Source organism: Pelodiscus sinensis, chromosome Z, assembly GCF_052426305.1.
Source record: "Pelodiscus sinensis isolate ZL-2025 chromosome Z, ASM5242630v1, whole genome shotgun sequence".
NCBI classification, from domain to species: domain Eukaryota; kingdom Metazoa; phylum Chordata; order Testudines; family Trionychidae; genus Pelodiscus; species Pelodiscus sinensis.
Window position 1 is genome coordinate 12,377,965 of NC_143085.1, and position 23,686 is coordinate 12,401,650.

The following is a 23,686-nucleotide window of genomic DNA, read 5'->3' on the forward strand; positions in this document are numbered from 1 at the left end:
TGTTGCCTGTCTACACTGGCCATCGGGCTTTCTTTTGCAAGAAATTAATGTTGCCTGTCTACACAAGAATACTTGTGCAAGAGGGCTTATCCCTGAGCGGGAGCGTCAGAGTATTTGCACAAGAAGCACTGATTTTGTACATTACAACATGAGTGTTCTTGCGCAAATACTCGTGGCCAGTGTAGACAGGCGGCAAGATTTTGCGCAAAAGCAACTGCTTTTGAGCAAAATCTTGCCAATGTAGACACAGCCAAGATGACTGAGCAGGCTAGGAAGCTGTCCAGTCTGTGACAGAAGAATATGTGAGAATAGCTGAGGATGAGCTATTCCATGTAATTAGTTTCTTAGTACAGCAAATTAAACTGGCATGTTGTGTTTTATTTTGCTTAATAAACCTAATTGTTCTTTTTTGACCACTCACATCCTATTTTTATACCTAAAATGCAGATGTACCAGGCATTGTTCAGGTCTTTAATTGAAGGGTTTTTGGGTCTTTTTGGTGGGAATATAAAAGACAAATATACATGCTTTATTTTAGTGACTTTATTTTTGAACAATGAAGGGAAATGAAGGCTAAAAAGAGTGTTTAGGGATAAGGAGGGGGCAGGGGCTGGCTGGCTTAGGGAAGAGGATTGGGAGATATACCGGGCTCAAGGCAGGGGGTGGGGGTCTCAGAGAAGAGGGAAGTAGGTGGGGGACTCAGTGGGAAAGAGGTAGGGGTTCAGAAGTCAAGGTAGATAGGAGGTGCAGGATTCAGGGCAGAGGACTTAGGACAGGGGATAGGGAGGAAGGGGTGTTTACCGGGACTACTCATGACAAAGGTGGTAGTGCTGCTCCAGCAGCAGCTTCTCCGAGGGTGGCATGGTGATGCTCCCTGGGTAACGGTGCCTCCTGAGGGGTTGGGGGTGCATGGCCCAGAGGCTGGCTCCTTCCGGAAGGGGTGATCCAGGTGTGCGCACTTTTCTGGTGGGGTTGAGGTTCTGCAGGGCAGGCCCAGCCTCCAGCTGTCCCCCACCTCCAAGCTGAAGCCTTTCTGGATGGCCAGCCCCTGGACTGCTGCAGCCCTCGCTCAACCTGCAGCTTGTCTGGGGGGAAGGACTTGTTTGGGGCAGTGCCCCCCCCATCATGCAAGCCATTGTTGGGGGGTGGTGCCCCGCGTGCACAGTGTCTGTTTTACACTGTGCCGGGCTGTGATCCTACCTCTGTGTCAGTGCTGGAGGGGCTGGCTCGCAGGGCAGAATAAAGGGTTATGCAGGAGGGCAGGAAAGAAGGCTCAGTGGGTACAAGCTAAAAGTGAAGTGACTTTTGCAGCAACAGTTTAATTCCACATTCCCCTGGGATGAGCATGTTCCATTCTCAAGGTGACATTGAGTGCTGGGAGTGGGCCAGTGACCAAGGGCAGAGGAAGGCCACTTTGGACCAGCTGGCATGCCAGCAAGAGGCCATGTGCTCCTCCCTCACCTTGGTGATGGAGCCATGGCCTTGTGTATGGAGCAGGCCACCAGACTTCTCCTCCCCCCATGGCTTCCCATCCTAGTCCCTCCTACAGCCTCCGGGACCCCAGAACATGTGACATTGATGTGGGTGAAGCATTCCTTTTGATCCCCAAGGGCCTGCAGCACCATGAGGAAGTACCCTTCCCTGTTGATGTAGTCTGAGGCACAGTAGCTGGGGACTGGGATGAGGAGGTGCATGCTAAGGCCCCCCCTCCCCCACAGTTGGGAAAGGCCATGGTGGGAAAGCCATCAACAATGATGTCTGTGTTCCCCAGAGTGACAACCCTTCATAGCAGCAGATGGTTGATGGCCTTGGCTACCTGCAGGAGCAAGGCCCTGACTATGGATTTACCCATGCCAAGTTGGTTCCTGTTGGAGCGGTAGTGTGGTGAATTTCCACAGGGTGATGGCGACGTGCTTCTGCACAGGGCTGGAGAGTCTCAGACAGGGATTGTGATGTTCATGTAGAGCTGAACTGTATCTGCCCCTGCTATAACCTGCTAGAACTCACGCTCCTCCTGGAGCTGAGAGAGGGCATGTCTACACTACCACCCTAGTTCGAACTAGGGTGGTTACTGTAGTCATATGAACTTACAAATGAAGCCCGGGATTTGAATTTCCCGGGATTCATTTGCATGTTGCCGGGCGCCGCCATTTTTAAATGTCCGCTAGTGCTGGCCCCGATCACTCAGCAGGTGCACAGAAATGGCCCGACGGGGGGCCACTGTGTTAGTAGTAGAGTTGAGTGTGTCTAACATTTATTTAATTTTCTTGCTTTTCTATAGGCACTAGATACAGTACTCCCATCAGAAAGAGGCATAAATCGGAACACTTATTAATAGTGAATTTAACATTGTATCTTCGACAATCTATGACATAAAGAAACAGAAAGATAAGTTGCGAGCATTTGTTGCCAAAAGTAAAGCGCCTACTAAGGTACCAAGGTACGGCAAACTCTGAAAATGCCTAAGATGGCACAGTTGGGTGTAGCTTTGTTTAAGTGGTTTAGAGCAAGGCCTTCTGAAGGTAAGCCCATTACTGGGCCAATGCTCATGGAGAAAGCAAAATAGTTTCACAGTGAAATGAACATTAGTGAATCGTGTGTTTTCTGAAAGATGGTTGCGTAATTTTAGTATTGGCATGGCATCCAGAAGTTAGACATCAGCGGTGAGCAAAAGTCTGTTGATCACGTGGCCGCTGAGGAGTATAGCGCTATTTTTGTGAGGCTGGTGGAAGAACACTGTTTGTCGCCTTCTCAAATGTACAATGCCAATGAAACTGGGCTCTTATGGCATTGTTTCCGAACTCTACTCTGGTTGGAGATTGCTGCTCATGGCTTCAAAATGAACAAAGACCTCATTACAGTTCTCGTATGCACAAATGCGTCCGGCACGCATAAACTTATGCTTTTTGTTGTAGGGAAGTATAAAAAGCCTAGGGCCTTTAAAACTCTTACAAGCTTGCCAGTGTTTTACGAGGCGTAGGGGAATGCTTGGATGACAGCAGAAATCTTTAAGGATTTTTTTTTAATTATTTTGTTCCTTCAGTTAAGGAGAATTTTAGAAGGGGGGGGGGGCTATTGGAAGATAGTAAAGTTGTTCATTTGCTCGATAACTGTCAAGCGCATCCACCCACTTTGAAGCTTGTTAGCAGAAATATTTTTGCTACATATTTGCCAGTGAATGTGACTTTTTTGATCCAACCTATGGATCAAGGCATGATACAGAACTTTAAGTGTTTCGACGGGGGGCTATGTCTACACTGGCATGATTTTCCGGAAATGCTTTTAACGGAAAAGTTTTCCGTTAAAAGCATTTTTGGAAAAGCGCGTCTAGATTGGCAGGACGCTTTTACGCAAAACCACTTTTTGCAGAAAAGCATCTGTGGCCAATCTAGACGTGGTTTTGTGCAAAAAAGCCCCGATCGCCATTTTAGCCATCGGGGCTTTTTTGCGGAAAACAGTACTGTGCTGTTTACACTGGCCCTCTTGCGCAAATGATTTGAGCAAGAGGGCTTTTGCCCGAATGGGAGCAGCACAGTATTTCCGCAAGAACACTGACAATCTTACATGAGATCGTCCGTGTTCTTGTGGAAATTCAAGCGGCCAGTGTAGACAGCTGGCAAGTTTTTCCGCAAAGTCAGATGATTTTGTGGAAAAACTTGCCAGTCTAGACACAGCCAGGGTGTTTTGTCCAAAAGCTGGTAAACTCAGACTGCAGTGTTTCTGAATTCAATCTGAATTCAACCTTAAGGACGCTGTGTATACAGCTGCATTGGCTTGGAAAGATGCAAAGAAGGCTACGCTACAAAAATGTTGGAGGAAACTTTGGCTTAGCATCATGTTTTGTGAAGATTCTTTCAATGAAGAGGAATTTTGTGGCTTTAATGTTAGGCTGAAGCACATTAGTGACATACAAAAAATAATTGAAAATGTCCCTGAGAAGAATGCTGTGGAAACACGAGCTGGTTTGGGAGGAGCATGCTTAAAAGCTGGTTCCCCCAGCACCCTCTCTGCAGTGCACAGGTGGGAGGGGAGAGGAGGCAGAGCCATAGTGGGAGACCAGAAGCGAGCTGGGACTCAGCAGTCAACTGTGACTGCTTTTTAAAAGCAGTAAGAGCCTCCTTCTTCCCTTTTGTGCCCCCAGAGAGGGAGGCAGTGGAGCAGAGGCGTATAAGATCTGGCCACAGAGAGCAAGGAATCCCTGAAAGTAAGCTTTGCAGCATGCCTGATGGAGCATCCACAGGAGAGCATCCGGGGGCTTTAAGTCCAAAGCAGGCTCTAATCAGTGTAGGCGCACTATTTTGAAATAATTCTGACGAATTTCTATGCTTCCCCATAGTAGGGAGACCCAGATTCGATTTTGTAAAATCTGAAGTTATGATGTCAAATTTACTTATTTCAGAATAATTTCCTAGCATAGACATGACCCAACAGAACCTGGTCCGATAAAATATATGACCTCATCTACCCTGACTCTCTAATATCCTGAGCCCAACATGGCTTCAATAGCTGCATCCAAGAAGGCATGTCCTGTCTCATTTTGACCTCTAGGTGGCAATATCTGTCCGTTACACTGTGTGTAGCTGGTGCTGGTGAGCAGGTTTCCAGTGTGTGATGGAATTAGAACTACAGGGTGACTCTGTGCTCTCTGTGCATCTGCCGTGAACAGAAGGAGGAGACCATGCAGAGAACAGGAAGTTTTGCTCCTGCTCACATGGTGGGTTTCACCCTGAAGATACACACTGGCCCCACGCCTCTGCTCCTCATGCACAGGGAGAATAGACGTATGTGTGTAACAGAAGTTAAATAAATAGTTAGACTATAACACACCACAGGACTCTTTGTTGTTCTTTCCATATTTTCCAGTTAATTGCCTCTTCAAGGTGTCTCAGGGTTTCCCAAGCAAAGACAACAAAAACATTTGCAAACTGTGAAACAACAGAATGGCCAAATTAAAATAAAAACACTTTGGTATCCTGCAGGAGATTTTAACATTTTATGCTGTGAATTGGTGATGAGGCTCTATTTCTGTTCAGACTGACCCTGGGATCAGAGTTTGTTCTGAACAAATACTCATGGCCTGCCCCCTCCTTTCTACAGCCCTTGGAAATACATAGAGGAAATACACCAGCAATCAACCGAATGGACCATGAGGTGTCATCTGTTCTGCACACATTTACTCTCAAATTTGCTCATAGCAGGGTGTCAGGATACTTGTTTCCCATCTTCCCAAACTGCAAGGTAATTGTTCTAGCAGACCGTCCTGGTGTAAAATCCATGGGAGATTTGCTAATCAACAGGGCTATTAACATAGGGCAGGAAGCACACAGACAAACAGGACACTACTACGTATGTTCTGGGGTTCAGTGTTTTGGTGAAGTGGTCAGGGTGTTAAATGAGGCCAATTACATTCCACCAACATGAGAGTTCTAGACTTAAGAAAGTGATGATCATGATGGAAAATGACCCCACTTCCCACCAAAGACAGCAACTGACATTGCTTGAATGCACTGCTCTTGTCTCAACTCCAGGTTACTTCTTGTGGTTTGAGCCTATTGACCTTAAAATGAAAAAAAAAAACCCACCATCATTAAAATGCTGACAATTAACATGATCTTGCATCATTGGACCAGAGGGAGCTTTGATCTTGAGTTCAATGACTACAGGATCGGGACTTATTTCGTATTCCTTGGCTATGTCCACATTCGGAAGGTTTGACAACAAACGTGCTGTTGACATGCAAAAGTTGCTAAAAGTGAAAACCAGTCAAACTGTTTCTTCTGCTCCCATTGTCAACATTACATAGCCACATGGCCAGCACCTTGTCAACAGCAAAAGCAAAGCAATGTGGGTTGGCATCCTGCAGTGCAGTGTTGTGGGAAAGCAGAGCTGATCCCTGCACTTCTTGGGATTCTCTCTTAGCTCTGTGAGATCTCCCTGCTAAGGAATGGCAAAGCAGCACAGCATCTGTCCCCCTCCTCCTGCAGCAGCAATCAGCCTACTGTTCTGTTCCTGTGTGGGGTAGAACAGAAGCATCCCAGAGATTTGATATTTGTTCACCCAAACGAAGCAGCACACTCACCTGTCACATACTGCTTGGAGCTGTTAAAGAGCTGAGGTGCATGCCTGAAGGGCAGCAGAAAGCACAAAACACTGAGCAGAGTCATCAGAGCAGGCATTGTGGGATATTGGAAGAAGCCAGTTCTATTAACAAAGCACAGAGCAGAATCCTCACTGGCACTTTGTCAACAATAAAGGGAGGGGAAATGACAAAACTCTCTTGCAGGGGTTGAAGGGTTTTTGTCCCTAAAACTGGACGCTTTTCTCAAGAAACGTTACATTATAGTGTAAACACACTCTCTATTTTGTTACCAAAAGACAGGTTTTGTGTCAAAAATGTGCCAATTTAGACAAGTTCTTGTACTGCAACAATGACTCATCTTAGTGCCCAGCAAGCACTCTGCAGGCTGCACAACAAATTGTTTCTTTGCAAAGGGTTGGGGAGCTCGCTGCAATGTTCCAGGAGGAAAATAAATCTCTCTCTGATTCTAGTTACCTACATATTTACCTGGCTTTCAACACCAAAAGCAAGTGCCCCTTTAACACTCTCTTGTTCCTTTGAGACACAGGAGGGTGCAGATGTCAGGAAGAATCCAGTTAGCAGGCAGGTCATTTGCATAAGGGGATGTTCTTCGGCGCTGGAGGTTTAAAGGAGAATCGAAGGGTCCCAGGCACAGACCCTTCAGGAAGCCGAGCTCATCTGGATCCACGATGGCCTGGGCCCCTCTGCTCCTTGCGCTGCTCACTTACTGCTCAGGTGCTCAGAGGGTGGGGGATTAATACACACTGTGCTTCAGGAAGCTCTTTTTTTGGGCTTTCCCTCATTCATTTCTCCTTTCTCGATTCTCTTTCTGTGTTCAGTCAGGACGTGATAATTGTTTAATTCCTGTCCTTGTTCCAGGGGCCAGCTCCCAGCCCACGCTGACTCAGCCGCCTTCAGACTCAGTGTCCCTGGGAAACACTGTGAAGTTCTCCTGCACCCTGAGCAGTCAGCACAGCAGCTACTATGTCGGATGGTATCAATAAAGGGATAGCCGCTTTGTCGACAAGAGAGTGTAGACGCAAAGGTCAGTGTAGGTGCAATAACGCCTTCTCTCGACAGCACACGAGCCCCAGTGGGAGTTTTTCCAACAACTTCCCTGTTTCTATCCCAGCTCCAGCTACGTCCCCTGGTGTGAGCCCCCTGGGCTGTGTCCTGTTCCCTTGAGTCTGAACCAGCCAGCCTAAGGCATCCCACCAGAGACATGAGAGAGCCTCCTCCCCATCCACACACGCCTTCTCAGACAAAGGCTTCTTCCTCATAGAAAGAGGAAAGCCCCTCTGTTCTTTCAATTTTCTTTCTGCAGAACACAACTGCAGTGTGGTCATTCTGTAGTTTTGCTGGAAAAACAGCTGTTTTTCCAACAAAACTCTGTAGCATAGACGTACCCTTTTGCAGCAACAGTTTAATTCCACATTCTCCTGGGATGAGAACATTTCATTCTCAAGGTGACATTGAGTGACGGGAGCGGGTCAGTGACAGGAAGAAGTGGAAGGCCACCTGGGACCAGCTGGGACGTTATCATGAGGCCACGTGCTCCTCCCTCACCTGAGTGATGGAGTGAATGGACTCGTGCATGCAGCCATCTCCTCCCACCACCCCATGGCTTCCTCTTCTAGTCCTTCTGATGGTCACTGGGGCTCCAGAACATGTGACGGTGGGATTCTTGGGCAGCCAAAGTCTCCTGGCAAACCAGAGGCAGTTGCCAGCCCCAGTCCCATCCCTGAGCCTCCCTCCCCACTTTTTTCCCCTCCCCGATTCCAGGATCTTTCCCCAGACCCTGTCTATTGTATAAGCCCCCCAACAAAGAGGGAATGAGGGTCCCTGCATGGAGAGCCACAGGGGACAGTCTCACAGCTGGCCTTGGACAAAACTCTCGTGCAAACCCTCTTTGATGAGGACACCCCCTTAATGTGCTCTCCTGATGATGCTGGTGTCCGGCTGCTCGTATTCCCTAGACAACCGTTCAGCCTCGCCCCTCCCCCCCCCCATCCTATAAGAAAAGTCTCCCTCTGGCCTTTGCAAAGGTTGAGGAGCACCCAGCACATCGCTGCCATAGAGGGGATGTTATGATCACCAAGTTCCAGGCAGGTGAGGAGACTCCTGAAACTCCCCTTTAAATGGCTGAACACACTCTCCACTATTATGCAGCACCTCTCAGGCTGGTGTTGAAGTGCTCCATGGTGGTGTCCAGGCTGCCTGCATAGGGCTTCATGAGCCAGGGGATTGAGAGGTAGGCAGCATCGCTCAGGATCATGAAGGGCATGTCCACCTCCCTGATTCTGATGGTGCGGTCGGGGGGAAAAGGGCCAGTGTGTATGTTTTGGAACAGGCAGAAATTCTGGAAGATCCAGATATTGTGCATCTGCCCCAACCAGCTGACACTGATCTCGGTGAAGGGTCCCTTGTGATCCTCGAGGGCCTGCAGCACAGTGTGGAAGTGCCTCTCCCTGTTGATGTAATCGAAGCACGGTGGTTGGGGGCCAGAGTGGGGATGTGTGTGCTGTCTAAGGGCCCTCTGCAGTTGGGAAAGCCCAAGGCAGGAAAGCCATCGACAATGGTGTCTACGTTCGCCAGCGGGACAACCTTCCGTAGCAGCATGTGATGTATGTCCTTGGATACCTGCAGGAGCACGGCCCTGACTGTGGATTTCCCTGTGCCATGCTCGTTCCACATGGATTGGTAGCTGTCCAGCATGGTGACCTTCCATGGGATGATGATTACGTGCTTCTGAATAGGGTTGGTGAGTCTCAGTCAGGTATCCTGTCATCTGAGGGCAGGGGCGAGCCACTTGCAGAGCTCGAGGAAAGTGGCCTTCTGCATGAGAAAGTTTTTCAGCCACTGCTGATCATCTCATCTCTGCATGATGATGCAGTTCTACCAGTCAGAACTGGTCTCCCACCCTAAGGCACTGTATATGGGAGGCTAGGGGAAAAGTAGCCTCCTCCGTGTTTGGACCCTTGGATTTCATACTTAAGGTCTGCTTAAAGCCTATGACCTGATTCCAGAAGCAGTTCTTATATGGAATAGTGTTGGAGCTGCTTGCAGCTTTGCCCTTGGGGTGGATGTTTGTTATAAAAAGAGTGTTTAAGAATAAAGTGATTAAGAATAACAAAAGTCTGGGCACTGAAGTAACTGAAATATCCTCAGATTATCATGACAATATTGCAAAGTACGCCACTTAAAAGATAAGGGGGGGGGATAGGAATGAGTGTTGTGCTGCATGGATCTGCATGTAGATGACTATTGTTAAACTTCTCACAAATATTTTTGAAAATAGGGTGAAGAGTGACTAATCTAAAGATGGCTGCAAGAGTTACAAAGGAATCTCAGAAAACGGGGTGATTGGGCAACACAAAGGCAGATGGAATTCAGTGTCGGTAAGTGCAAAGTAATGCACATGGGAAAATATAATCCTAACTGTAGTTACAAAAATGATGGGGTTTAAAATAGCTGTTACCATTCAAGAATGAGGTCTTGGAATCATTGTGGATAGTTCCCTGAAAACATCTGCTCAAAGTGCAGTGGCAGTCTAAAAACTAAAAAGCTAACGGAATATTAGGAATCAGGGAAAGAAATAGATAAAAAGACGAAACACCATTTCGCCTCTATATTAAGTCATTGTATGTCCACATCTTAAATGCTGTATGCAGATCTGGTAACCCCATAAAAAAAAGATATGTTGGCTTTGAAAAAGGTAGACAAAAGGGAACAGAAATGATCAGGGGTGAGAGTGGGGGAGTGTGGGATGTAAGTGATTACTCAGGTAGGGTATGTCTACACTACCCTCCTAGTTCGAACTAGGAGGGTAATGTAGGCATACCGCACTTGCTAATGAAGCCCGGGAAATTCAAATCCTGGGCTTCATTAGCAAGTGCGGTATGCCTACATTACCCCGCTAGTTCGAACTAGCGGGGTAGTGTAGACATACCCGTAGTCAACTACTCGATAAACTTGGGCCTATCAGGTAGTGTAATCAACACTCAACTACTCACTTTCCTCTCCCTTGCTGCCTCTGTATCTGAGGTAGCAATGAGGGGGTGGAAGCAGGAGCTGCTTCTGGAAGAAACTGGTGTAAAAGCTGGTTCCCCTCGCACCATCTTTGCAGTGCACGGGTTGACGGGAGGGGAGGCAGAGCCACAGTGGGGGAGCAGGCGTGAGCTGGGAATCAACAGCCCACTGTGATTCTGCTTTTTAAAGGCATTAAGAGCCCCCTGCATCCCTTTTTGTGTCCCCCGAGGGGGAGGCAGTGGAGGAGAGGCGTGTGAGATGTGGCTGTAGAGAGGAAGGATCCCCTGAAAGCATGCATTGTGGCTTGCCAGATCGAGAAGCCACAGGAGTGTGTCTGGGGGCTCTAAGTCCCAGGCAGGCTCTAATCAGTGTGGATGTACTATTCTGAAATAATCCTGACTAATTTCGATGCTTCCAACTGGTGGGGAAACACTGGTCCAATTTTGTGAAATGCAGAGTTATTATGTCGAATTTAATTATTTCAGAATAATTTCTTAGTCCGGAGAAGCCAAAACAGAAGCGGGTTCAATAAAATATCTGACCTCACCCACCTTGATTCTCTAATATACCGAGCCCAACATGGCTTCAACAGCTGCATCCAATTAGGCATGTCCTGTATGATTTTGACCTCTAGGTGGCAATGTCTCTCCATTACACCGTGCATAGCTGGTGCTGGTGAGCAGGTTTCCGGTGTGTGTGGAATTAGATAACTGCAGGGTGACTCTGTGCTCTTTGTGCATCTGCTGTGAACAGAAGGAGGAGACGTTGCAGAGAACAGGAAGTTTTGCTCCTGCTCACATGGTGGGTTTGACCCTGAAGATACTCACTGGCCCCACGCCTCTGCTCCTCATGCACAGAGACCACTCGCCCCTGTGTCCTGTACCTCACCTAGCAGAGCTGGTTTTGTCCCATTGACAGTGATCACTGGCAATTCTCCAGTGCAGATTCTCATTGGAAGACTCCATTTTAAATGCCTCTTTGAAGCTATTTCATTTTAAATCAGAAACTCGTTTCTTGTGATTTTGCCTCTATGTCCTTTGTCTAATGAAGATTTCTCAGGAGTGTGGCAGTCCAGTAAGCAATGGAAGCGCAGCAGCACTCACCCAGAATATTTCTTTAGTTTGCTTTAGATTGATTCTGAAAGCACCACTCCAAGCTGTGCATGAAACACAAACAAACTCCAAAACTGAACAAATCATATTTTCCAGTCTCAATGGGGTAGCCCTGTTAGTCTCTACCTGTAAGAATAAAAAAGAGTCGCTCAAATAAATCTTGTGAGGTTACGTCTACACTAGTCCCCTAGATCAATCTAGGGAGGCTAATGAGGGTGACTGGAATTGCAAATCAAGCCCGGGATTTAAATATCCCGCACTTGATTTGCATGTTCCCACTGATCGCCATTTTAGAAATTGACTAGCCCACCTCTACACGTGTCAGTGAAATGGGATTCTGATTTAAAGCCCTAACTCGAATTAGCTGGTATTCCTCCTGCAATGAGGTTCATCAGTCCAAAGCATCCCATGAGACACATGAGGGAGGGAGGTGACAGCTGACCCCAGAGTGACTGGGACCATAAACGCTCCCTGCTCATTCAGTGCCAGCGGGTGTGCGCAGGGATTCCAGGGATTTCGGGGGTCAGTGACATTCCATCATAATCCACATGTGCTGTGTTGGTAAATGGGCAATTGCAGATGTACTGGTTGGAGCTCCGTGCACTGTGATCATATTGGTTTCCTTGGAGCAAATGATGCAGCAGAGGGACCTTTGTTACTTGTGTCCCATGGGACGGTACACAGTGATTCCACGCAGCCAACCTGCAGGGCTCAGCTTTAAGAAGGAGGCAGATTTGCATGAAGGGGCTGGTCTTCAGCGCTGGGCGTTTAAGAGACAATCGGAGGGTCCCAGCCACAGACCTGTTTGCTTCTGGAAGCCAAGTTATTTTTCATCTACCATGGCCCGGGCCCCGCTGCTCCTCGCCCTGCTCACTTACTGCTCAGGTGAGGGGTTGTTGGCTGCACTGACACAACATGGAGGCCACCTGCAGGTGAGGAGGTTTGTGTGTGAGGAGCCGGAGTCCTTGTGCTGAGTTTGTTTGTACTGTTACTTTCAGGGGTCAGGTCACAGCCTGTGGTGACTCAGGAGCCCTCCATGTCGGTGACCCCAGGAGGGGCCGTCACGCTGTCCTGCAGCCTGAGCACTGGAGCCATCACCAGCAGCAACTATCCTGGCTGGTTCCAACAGAAACCTGGCTCAGCTCCTCGGCAGCTTATATACAGCACCAATAGCAGACCCTCCGGGATCCCTGACCGGTTCTCTGGGGCCATATCCGGTAACAAGGCTGCCCTGACCATCACCGGTGTGCAGGCAGAGGACGAGGCTGACTATTACTGTGTTGTAGCAACTGGTGGTGCTCATCACAGTGATCCATCCAGAGGGGGAAGTGAGACAAAAATCTCTTGTCTCTTACACCCACCATTTCCTCCTGCTGCACAAGCTCAGCAGTTTGGTCCTGCCTGTGGTTTGTGAGACACGTATTTCTCCTCCTTTGGAATTTCTGCCATCCATTTTCATTAGCGGAGGGTGCTGCTCCATACACTAGGCATTCACTGAGCTATTCTTATGCTCTCTGGTCAGCCTGTGTAGTACAAGGAACTTTTTCTGACATAGCTCCCCCTGGTACAGACTCTCCACCTGGGACAGTCTGGGAGCAGATTGGCACAGGTGTCACAAGCATTCCATAGCTTTATGGAAATATACTTAGCATTATGACATCACTTCGACATGTTCTCTGCAAAATGCACCATGTAAGCCAGTGTTGGAAAGCTTGTAATCTGCTGAATTTGATTCTCCCATTTGGATGTGTGTATCGTTCCTGGATGTGAAGTTAGGCAAATGGGGTATATATAAACCTGTGTAATTAGCACTGTCATGCAAAGCGAGGGCCATTAGTGATACTTCTGAATCTTGATGCTCTTTGGCAGGGAAATAATAAACTGTATGAGGACTTGTTTGTCTTCTCAGCCTGGGGTCAGGGGCTATGGTTGGTCTTACCAAGACATGAAGCTATGTCACTTCATGCCGGGCACCAACTTGGCCAGTGCTGAGGGGTATGCAGGAGGGAAGAAAAGGAAGTTGAGTGTTATTTCACTTTTCCACCAAAAATGAGAAAAAAATCTCAACTGAACACAAAGACTTCCCATCTTTGGCAAAATCTAAATAAAGGTGGGAAGCCAAACAACAGACACCCAAGATGACTGAACAGGGGGAAGATCAATCCCCAGCTAGGAAACTGTCCAGTCTGTGCCAGAAGAATTGTCAGAATAGCTGAGGGTGAGCTATTCCATGTATCCAGTTTCCCAGGGCAGCAATTTGAACTGGCGTTTTTTGTTTTATTTTACTTAATAACTTACTTTGTTCTTTTTTGACCACTCACATTAAGAAGCTGATGTTCCAGGCATTGCTCAGGTCTTTAATGGAAGTTTTGGGGGGGGGGGTATTTTAGGGGGAATATAAATGAAAAATACATACTTGCTCACAGACATTTACCTCCCCCCACCCCCCATCTCCCTTCTGTTCTGAAATTTGATTTGTCCTTTTCATATGTGTTCACTTTTTTTAATTGTATCCTTTGGTATATATGATTGTGACAATTTTCTTCCACTATTTGATCTGAGGAAGTGGGTCTGGCCCACGAAAGCTCATCATCTAATAAACATATTGTTAGTCTTTAAAGTGCTATATAGTCCTGTTTTTTGTTTCTGCTACACCAGACTAGCACGGCTACATCTCTATCACTCTTCCAGCTCTATGATTCTATGATTTTATGACTTTTGTTTATTAGCAAACCTAGTGTAAGTAATGGTTATGGGGGGGTATGGACTCCTAGCATCTCTCTTTTATGTGGGCAAAAATGAGCTGGAGGAAAGTGGCCTTCTGAATGCAGAAGTTCTCCAGCCACTGCTGATCATCCCATCCCTGCATGTCTCTGCAGTTCAGTTTCCCATCCATGCGCACCATTAATGGGGGTCAATGGGAGCAGTAGCCGCTTCTGAGTTGGGACCTTTGGTTTTCATACTTGAGCTCAGCTTAAAATTCTTGTCCTGACTTCTGAGGTAGTTCTTCAATGGAATTGTGTTTGAGCTGCTCCCAGCTTTGCCTTTGGGGGAGGGAGTTTGTTCTAAAAAGAGGAAGGCAGGTGATTAAGAGTAACAAAAGGCTGGGCATTCAGGTAACTGAAGTATCCTTAGTTTGTTATGAAAACATTGCCAGGTACTTAAAAGATAAGGGGGAAAAAAGAGTAGGAATCAGCCTTGTGGGACAGGGATCTGCATTTGGATAAAGAGTCCTGTGGCACCATAGACTAAAAGATTTACATGGGCATAGACTTGTGCCCAAATAAATCTATTAGACGACAAGGCACCACAGGACTATTCGTTGTTCTTTCCATATTTTACAGGTAATTGCCTCTTCCAGGTGTCTTACAGTTTCACAAGCAAAGACAACAAAAGTGGGATGGAGAATTCTTTGCACCACATTCAAACTGGGACACAACAGAATGTCCCAATTGGAAAAAAAATCACTTCAGTATCATGAAGGAGATTTGAACATTGTATGCCAGTGGTCCCCAACACGGTGCCCACGGGTGCCATGACGCCCTCTGGGCCATTTCTGTGTGCCTGCCGGGTGATTGGGGCCAGTCCTGCCCCTGGGCATGTGGCGCATGGGCGTCCACACCCCAGGCACGCAGCGCAGGAGCGACGCCAGCTCCAGGCGTGCAATGCGTGGGTGATGCTGGCTCCTTGGCGTGTGGCACAGGAGCGGCGCCCGCCCTGAAAGTGCAGCGTATGGGTGGCCCCGCCCCTATGCGAGTGCAGGGCCCAGCAGCCCCAAAAGTTTGGGGACCGCTGTTGTATGCTGTGAATTGGTGATGAAGCTCTATTTCTGTTCAGACTGACCCCTGGATCAGAGTTTGTGCTGAACAAATTCTCATGGCCTGCCCACTCCTTTCCATTGCCCTGGGGAATACATAGGGCAGTGGTCTACAACCTTTTTACACCGAAGATCACTTTTTAAATCTCAGAACAGGCGAAGATCTACCGCCCCACCCCTTCCTTGATGCCCCGCCCCTTTCTTGAAGCCCCGCCTTCTCTATTCTCCTCCTGTCCATCACTTGCTACCCCCAGCCCTTACTTACACACTCTGATAAACAGTTTATTTTTTAATTATGCGATACATACAATTAAAATCACGTGTTTATAGTTATGAAATAAATGGTCTGGTTTTTATTCATGCTATTTAAATCTAAAATGAAGCATTTATAATTATACATTTTGTGGGGACAGAGTTCTGCGGTGGGGGGCAGGGGAGAGGGAACACGGTGCTGGGAGGGCAGAGGACAGGGTTCTGCAGCAGGGGACAGGGTGCCAGTGGGGACAGAGTTCGGGGAGTGGGGACAGGAGAGTGGGGACAAACCCCCTTTCCACGGTGCGGCCAACTCCCTTCCCTCCCACAGTGCAGCCAAACCCCGGGGCCGACTCCTGCTCCCGCGGTGCAGGGAAAACCCTGCGCCCAACTCAGCCCCCTGGCACCGGCGGCGCAGGGAAGCCTCCACACTTCTCCTCTAGGACCAACTCCCCCTCCCCCAGCATGCAACAGAGCTGTGGGAGGGGGAGCAGCCTGCGCACTTCTGGAACCCCCGGAAGTGATGCGGGCTTCAGAGAGGACTTCCGTCCACCCAGCGGGAAGCTGGCACTACATTAGAGGTAGGTAATGGGGCTTCTCGGGGGCGGGGGGGAAATAGGGGGCGGGGTTGCCCGAACACCTCATGATCGACTGGTTGAGGCCTCGAGACTGACCAGTCAATTGCGATCGACGGGTTGGTGACCACGGACGTAGGGGAAATACACCAGCAATCAACTGAATGGACCATGAGGCGTCATCTGTTCTGCACACATTTACTCTCAAATTTCCTCATAGCAGGGTGTCAGGATACTTGTTTCCCATCTTCCCAAACCACAAGGTAATTGCTCCAGCAGACTGTCCTGGTGTAAAACTCATGGGAGATTTGCTAATCAATAGGGCTATTATGCTAGGGTAGGAAGTGCACAGACAAACAGGACACCACTACCTATGCTCTGGAGGAAGCCAGTTCTATCGACAAAGCACACAGCAGAGGCCACGCTGGCACTTTGTCAACAATGAAGGGAAAGCAAAAGACGAAATTCTTTTGCAGGGGTTGAAGGTTTTTTGTTCCTAAAATTGGGCATTTTTCAAGACAAAAGTCAGATTTTAGAGTAAACACATTCTCTATTTTGTCACCAAAAAGGAGTTTTTGATGGCAAAAATGTGCCAATGTAGACAAGCCCTTCTACTGCAACAATGACTCATCTTAGTGCCCAACAAGCACTGTGCAGGCTGCATAACAAGTAGTTTCTTTGCAAAGTGTTGGGGAGGTCTCTGCAGTGCGCTAGGAGGAAAATAAATCTCTCTCTGACTCCAGCTACTTATGTATTTATCTGGCTCTCAACACCAAATGCAAGTGCTGCTTTAAGAGCCAATTTTTCCTTTGAGACACAGGAGGGTGCAGGTGTCAGGAATCAGCCAATGAGCAGGCAGGTCATTTGCACAAGGGGATGTTCTCCAGCGCTGGAGGTTTAAAGGAGAATCGAAGGGTCCCAGGCACAGACCCATTTGCTTCAGGAAGCCGAGCTCATCTGGATCCACCATGGCCTGGGCCCATCTGCTCCTTGCGCTGCTCACCTACTTCTCAGGTGCTCAGAGGGTGGGGGATTAGTACACACTGTGCTTCAGGAAGTTCTTTTTTTGGGCTTTCCCTCATTCACTTCCACTTTCTCGATTCTCTTTCTGTGTTCAGTCGGACGTGATAATTGTTTAATTCCTGTCTTTGTTCCAGGGGCCAGCGCCCAGCCCACGCTGACTCAGCCACCTTCAGACTCAGTGTCCCTGGGAAACACGGTGAAGTTCTCCTGCACCCTGAGCAGTCAGCACAGCAGCTACGTTGTTGGATGGTATCAACAAAGGGATGGCCAGGCCCCTAAGTTCCTTTGGCTCAGTTCCGGCACCAAAGGAGAAGGGGTCCCAGATCGATTCACTATTTCTGACTCTGGAGCCATTCGCTATTTAACCATCACCAACGTCCAGCCAGAGGACGAGGCCACTTACTATTGTGGTGCAGATTACAGCATTGGTAGCAGCTACGGGTAACTCACCATGTCACAGTCAGAGGGGGAACTGAGACAAAAACCCTCCCTTCTCCAGCCTCGCTTTGCTGGATCCCACACTCTCTGCAGAACTTTGCATTTTACTGTCAATAAACCAGCTGATGTTTGGTCACAGAGAGTTCCAGCTTCCCACAGGCTGAGAGGAGACGTCTGCTCCTGATCCCGCTTCACAGCCTCTGCAGAGGGGCAAAGCAGCTTTTACATGCAGCTTCCTTTCTTGGCCTCTGCCAGAGGCATAGACAGCTCAGTCTGCTGTCCTCAACTGTCCAGATCTCTCTTCCTAAAGTCTGAGCAGTCAGGAACTACTCTCTCCCTCACTGACCAGTAACAAGGAGAAGTTGAAAGTTCAGTAACAAGAATCAGTCTCTGCCGAGGAAATGCTATTCGCTCGTGTCATTTCACCTGCATATTTACCAAAACATTCTCTGCTCTGATTCCTTGCGATGGACTTTCTCTTCCATGCACGATGTTGTCTCTACCAAGTAAACAAAGAGCTGAGTCCCAGAGACAATTATCGAACAGAGTAAATCACAGCAGGACTTACTGCCTGTTCTGATAAGTTGGCCCTAATCTATCACCGTTCTCCCAACTACCCCTATGGGTTGCCCAAGGTCTCTCTTCAGGGTTTAGCAGCAGAGGAAGGACGGGAGGTTTGGAAATCGATGAATATCTGTTATCACCTCTTTTTACCCATCCCCATTATCTGTATTGTAAAAGATCACACTGAGCATCACTGATAAAGTGGGTATCACCGTTGTTCTCATGTTGGTGTTCAGACAGTGGTGTCAGCCCACTACACTGTGCATTGAAGGTGTGGAGGGGTGAATTTCCCTGTGCGAGGGAATTGGATGGACATTGGCTGCTTCTGTCACACTGCACTTGTGCTGTGAGTGGAAGCAGACTGCACCAAGGGAGAGTTTTTGGTCCAACACCAATGGCAGGGATGACCATGAAGGCAGACACTTGCTCCATCCCACTGCTTGTCATGCTGAGAAAGAACTCAGGTGAGCTCCCCTCAACAGACTATGAGCACCTCTTTGTGTAAGGGAAAGAGACAGCTGCATTCCTCCTTCACGGTCATCGCCACCATCCTGCAACCAAACAGCTGTGAACTAGGCCCAACTCTTTCCTCGGGTGACTTGATTTGGGCTCTGTCCAAGGTAGCAGGTTTCTGTGGATAGACTAAGCCCAGAGCTCCAGGAGCAGAGCAAGTGGGGCCAATCTAGCCAATTAAACGTGGCTGGCCTCCAGATGGACCTACGAAGGGCTGGTAGGGTGCATCTAAACTACATGGCTACGTCTACACTGGCCCCTAATCCCGGAAAAGCCACGCAAAGGAGGTAAGTCAGAATAGGGAAATCCGCGGGGGATTTAAATATCCCCCGCGGATTTAAATAAACATGTCCGCCGCTTTTTTTCCGGCTTGGAGAAAAGCCGGAAAAGAGCGTCTAGACTGGCGCGATCCTCCGGAATATAGCCCTTTTCCGGAGGATCTCTTATTCCTACTTGCAAGGAGCCATCGACGGAGCCATGTAGATTTGTTTGTTAGGCAAAGGGAAATGAAGCCGCCATTTAAATAATCGCGGCTTCATTTAAATTTAAATGGCTGCCAAGCTGAGCCGACAAACAGCTCATCAGGCTCAGCGCGCTAGTCTGGACACTCCCCTGTCGACATGAAAGCCCTTTATCAACCTCCCCGGTAAACCTCATCCTACGAGGCATAACAGGGAGGTTGATAAAGGGCTTTCAGGTCGGCGTGGGAGCGTCCAGACTAGCGCGCTGAGCCGACAAACAGTTGATCAGCTGTTTGTCGGCTAGGCGTGGCAGCCATTTAAATTTAAATGAAGCCGCGATTATTTAAATTGTGGCTTCATTTCTCTCTGCCGATCACCCTAATCTACATGGCTCCATCGATGGAGCCATGTAGTTTAGACGCACCCGTAGAGAGGAAGGGACTGAGGCTGGGAGAGGGAAAACTATGCTCAAGTAGAATTAGGACTTGTGGTGGGGCATAGGGTGCTGCCTTGTGGAAGGAAGCAGACCTGACTGAAATGTGGAAACTTCTAGGAGGGTCAGAGACCCTGGGAAGGGCGGCTCTGAAGCCTGCAAGGAGGGAATGTTCCTCCATGAGTTCTAACTTCTGCTATGGAAAATAACCCTCTTTCCTAAGGCTGGCTGTGGCAGTGAGTGCTCTGGAGTTATGGGAGTCACCTGACCAGATTACAGGTTTAGTGGGGGCAATTTACAGAACTGTGATCTTGCGGCTGCTGTAGTTAGACAGGGATTCGAAAGGACCAAATGTAAGTTTCCAAAGACCCCTCCTGGGATCCACAAGTGGGCAGTGTCCCCACAACATCATGTGGAAATTCGGCGACACTTTTCTTTGCCGTTGAACTTGAAAAAATGCAAACTGTGCAATTTTGAGGGTTATTTTTATATATCTTATTTAAAGCAAAGCATCATCTGGAACTTCAATTTGACACATCAGTCTCTCTGTACTCGTTAAAATCCAGGACTTAAAGTTTTAAAATACTTGCAGCCAATGAACAGGGAGTGGATCTGCATGAATGAATCATTCTCTAGCACTGGGAGTTTGAGGGAGAATTGTAGGGTCCCAGCCACAGACACATTTGTCTTAGGAAGCTCACTCTTTTGGTTTCACATGCCGATCCTTCTGGAATCTGGCAGAATTTTCCTTCTTCCCATGCAAAAGCACAGTATTTAGCCTCTGAACACCAGGATAGTGCTCCTCAAAGGTGGTTATGAATGACCAGGAGCCCAGATCTGAGGGCACTAGAGATCCAGGTTACAAGGCAGGGTTGGGGTGAGAGACAATTCTTGTAAAGTGGTAAGATTTGCAGCTCATGGGCCCTTCTGGGAATTGTTGTGAATTACCTTTCCCACCAGGGGGTGCTGTTCATCCGCAATGTCCATATCAAGGCTGGAGAAGCCTAAGGCTGCCAAGAGCTGGGGTGGTTTATCTTCAAAGAAATCTCCCATTTGCAATGGAGCGAAGCCAGATCCAGCCCCGCCACCCCGTGCTCCCAGGGCCTCTCCCTTCTCCAGCTACAGATGCAGCAACAGTTTAATTCCTCGTTTCCCTGGGACGAGCACGTTTCGTTCTGGAGGTGACATTGACCCGTCCCTCTGCTGATGAGTCTGAGCAGAGATCAGGGCAGAACACGAGCCCCAGTGGGAGTTTTTCCAACAACTTCCCTGTTTCCATCCCAGCTCCAGCTACATCCCCTGGGGTGAGCCCCCTGGGCTGTGTCCTGTGCCCCTGAGTCTGAACCAGCCAGTCCAAGGAATCCCACCAGAGACGTGAGGGAGGTGACAGCTGAACCCAGAGTGACTGGGACCATAAATGCTCCCTGCTCATTCAGTGACAGCGGGTGTGCGCAGGGATTCCAGGGATTTTGGGGGTCAGTGACATTTCATCATAATCCACGTGAGCTATGTTGGTAAATGCAGGGGCGGATATAGGCAGGGTGAGCAGGGCGGCCGCCCTGGGCCCCGTGCTTCAAGAAGCCCCACACATGCACCATGGCAAAGGGGGGCCCCGTGAAATGATCATCTGCCCCTGGGTAAATGCGTGACTGCAGGTGTCCTGGTTAGAGCTCCGGTTACTGCGATCACATTGGTTTCCTTGGAGCAAATAATGCAGCAGAGGGGCCTTTCCACGCAGCCAACCTGCAGGGCTCAGCTTTAAGAAGGAGGCAGATTTGCATGAAGGGGCTGGTCTTCAGCGCTGGGGGTTTAAGAGACAATCGGAGGGTCCCAGCCACAGATCTGCCTTAGGAAGCTGAGGAAGTTTGGATCCACCATGGCCTGGACCCCCCTGCTCCTCGCCCTGCTCACTTACTGCTCAGGTGAGGGGTTGTTGGCTGCACTGACACAACATGGAGGCCACCTGCAGGTGAGGAGGTTTGTGTGTGAGGAGTCGGAGTCCTTGTGCTGAGTTTGTTTGTTCCGTTGCTTTCAGGGGTCAGGTCACAGCCTGTGGTGACTCAGGAGCCCTCCATGTCGGTGACCCCGGGAGGGGCCGTCACGCTGTCCTGCAGCCTGAGCACTGGAGCCATCACCAGCAGCAACTATCCTACCTGGGTACAGCAGAAACCTGGATCAGCTCCTCGGACACTTATATATAACACCAATAGCAGACCCTCCGGTATCCCTGCCCGGTTCTCTGGGGCCATATCCGGTAACAACGCTGCCCTGACCATCACCGGTGTGCAGGCAGAGGACGAGGCTGACTATTACTGTGCTGTATTGGTTAGTGGTGCTCATCACAGTGATCCAGCCAGAAGGGGAAGTGAGATAAAAACCTCTTGTCTCTTATATCCACCGTTTCCTGCGTAGTTTGGTCTTGCCTGGGGTAAGTGAGACACTTATTGCTCCTCCTTTGGAAATTCTGCCATTCATTGTCATCAGCAGGGGGTGCTGCTCCATCCACTCAGAATTCACTCAGGTATTCTTATGCTCTCTGCTCACCCTGTGTAGCATAAGCAACTTTTCTGCCACAGTTTCCTGTGTTACAGATTCTCTAGCCCTGGGACAGACTTGGAGCTGATTGGCACAGGTGCCTCGGGGCATTCCATAGCTTTCTGGAAACGTACTCATCAGTATGACATAACTTCAGCATGCTTTGTGGAAAATGCATCATGTAAAGCATCGCTTGAATTCTTCTAATCTGCTGAATTGGATTCTCCAGTTTGCATGTGTGTATCATTCCCAGATTTGAAGTTAGACAAATGGATTATTGTCATGTGATTCTGCTTTTGGATATGAGTGGAGCCAGTAAAAACACCTCAGATAAACTCTTGTTAACTTTATTATGCATGGAATAGAAAGGAAAGCAGTGCAAAGTTACATAGATCTTTCAATATACAGGATAATTAGCACAGACAATAATATCACACCTACACCTAGGGCAATACACACGATACTTGATTTTAAGATAGGTATATACATGTATTTATTTCTGTAAATCACACACAGTTCCACTGATTATTCTTTACGATTGTCAGACGGGAGGTCGTGGCCTTGTTGTTTCCCCACGTGCAGAGGCATCCACAATGCATCTGTCGGTAGGAACAGGTACATCTTCTAGTTGCAGTGAGTAAGGTAGTGGGGACCCTTACCCAATCCCTCCCACCGATTGTCTTTTCTACACTTACTTTTATAGCAAAGGGAGACTTGGTCGTTCTAGTAAACTCTACCAATTCATTACATATTGTATATGCCCATATTTGGGATACATCTGGCTATTCAAACTATACTATAGTGAATAGTAATAGGCAGGGCTTGACAAACGGTAGCGAACACCACTCGCCAGCCCCGCACTGCGCATGCGCAAGAGCTGCATTCCGCATGTGCGCACCGCCGATGAACGGGGCGCGCAGCGGAAATCTATTCGCCACAGGACTATGTAGCACTTTGAAGACTAGCAAGATGGTTTATTAGGTGATGAGCTTTCGTGGGCCAGATCTACTTCCTCAGATCAAAGTGTGGAAGAAAATTGGTATGACCATATATACCAATGGGATACAATCTGGCTACGTCTACACTGGCCCCTTTTCCGGAAGGGGCATGTTAATTTCACCTATCGTAGTAGGGAAATCCGCGGGGGATTTAAATATCCCCCGCGGCATTTAAATAAAAATGTCCGCCGCTTTTTTCCGGCTTTTAAAAAAGCCGGAAAAGAGCGTCTACACTGGCCCCGATCCTCCGGAAAAAGCACCCTTTTCCGGAGGCTCTTATTCCTACTTCAAAGTAGGAATCTGGAGGCCAAAGCAAGCACTGTTCAGCTACGGGGCAGTGGGGGTGATGCTCTTTGGTAATGTAACTGGATTCTCTAACTCAATATACTTCAAAGTAGGAATAAGAGCCTCCGGAAAAGGGTGCTTTTTCCGGAGGATCGGGGCCAGTGTAGACGCTCTTTTCCGGCTTTTTTAAAAGCCGGAAAAAAGAGGCGGACATTTTTATTTAAATGCCGCGGGGGATATTTAAATCCCCCGCGGATTTCCCTACTACGATAGGTGAAATTAACATGCCCCTTCCGGAAAAGGGGCCAGTGTAGATGAGCCCTCATTGATTGAGAGTTCTGTGGCTGCATCAGTGATTTTCACTTATTAGAAATGTTATGTACCAGTACCAGGTCACTCTCAATATACTTGGCATGGTGTCACTATACCAATACTCCCTACACACTATTGTTTAATAGTGATAGAAATGTAGCCGTGTTAGTCTGGGGTAGCTGAAGCAAAATGCAGGACAATGTAGCACTTTAAAGACTAGCAAGATGGTTTATTAGGTGATGAGCTTTTGTGGGCCAGAC

General features: G+C 48.4%; 1 protein-coding gene and 1 long non-coding RNA gene across 2 annotated transcripts; both read left to right on the top strand.

The window, feature by feature from the left end:
• The first annotated feature begins 6,834 nt into the window (after positions 1 to 6,834).
• On the top strand, positions 6,835 to 21,708 carry LOC149520664 (immunoglobulin lambda-1 light chain-like). Its single transcript, XM_089775315.1, has 5 exons — positions 6,835 to 8,840; positions 9,378 to 9,477; positions 12,219 to 12,630; positions 17,182 to 17,315; positions 21,332 to 21,708. Exons 2-5 carry the CDS (start codon positions 9,462 to 9,464, stop codon positions 21,706 to 21,708), a joined length of 939 nt encoding a protein of 312 aa, XP_089631441.1. The 5' UTR covers positions 6,835 to 8,840; positions 9,378 to 9,461.
• LOC149520665 (uncharacterized) lies at positions 16,801 to 17,163 on the top strand. The gene is made up of 2 exons (XR_016348364.1): positions 16,801 to 16,878; positions 17,022 to 17,163. It is a non-coding gene; the product is annotated as an uncharacterized LOC149520665 (long non-coding RNA).
• Positions 21,709 to 23,686: the final 1,978 nt, after the last annotated feature.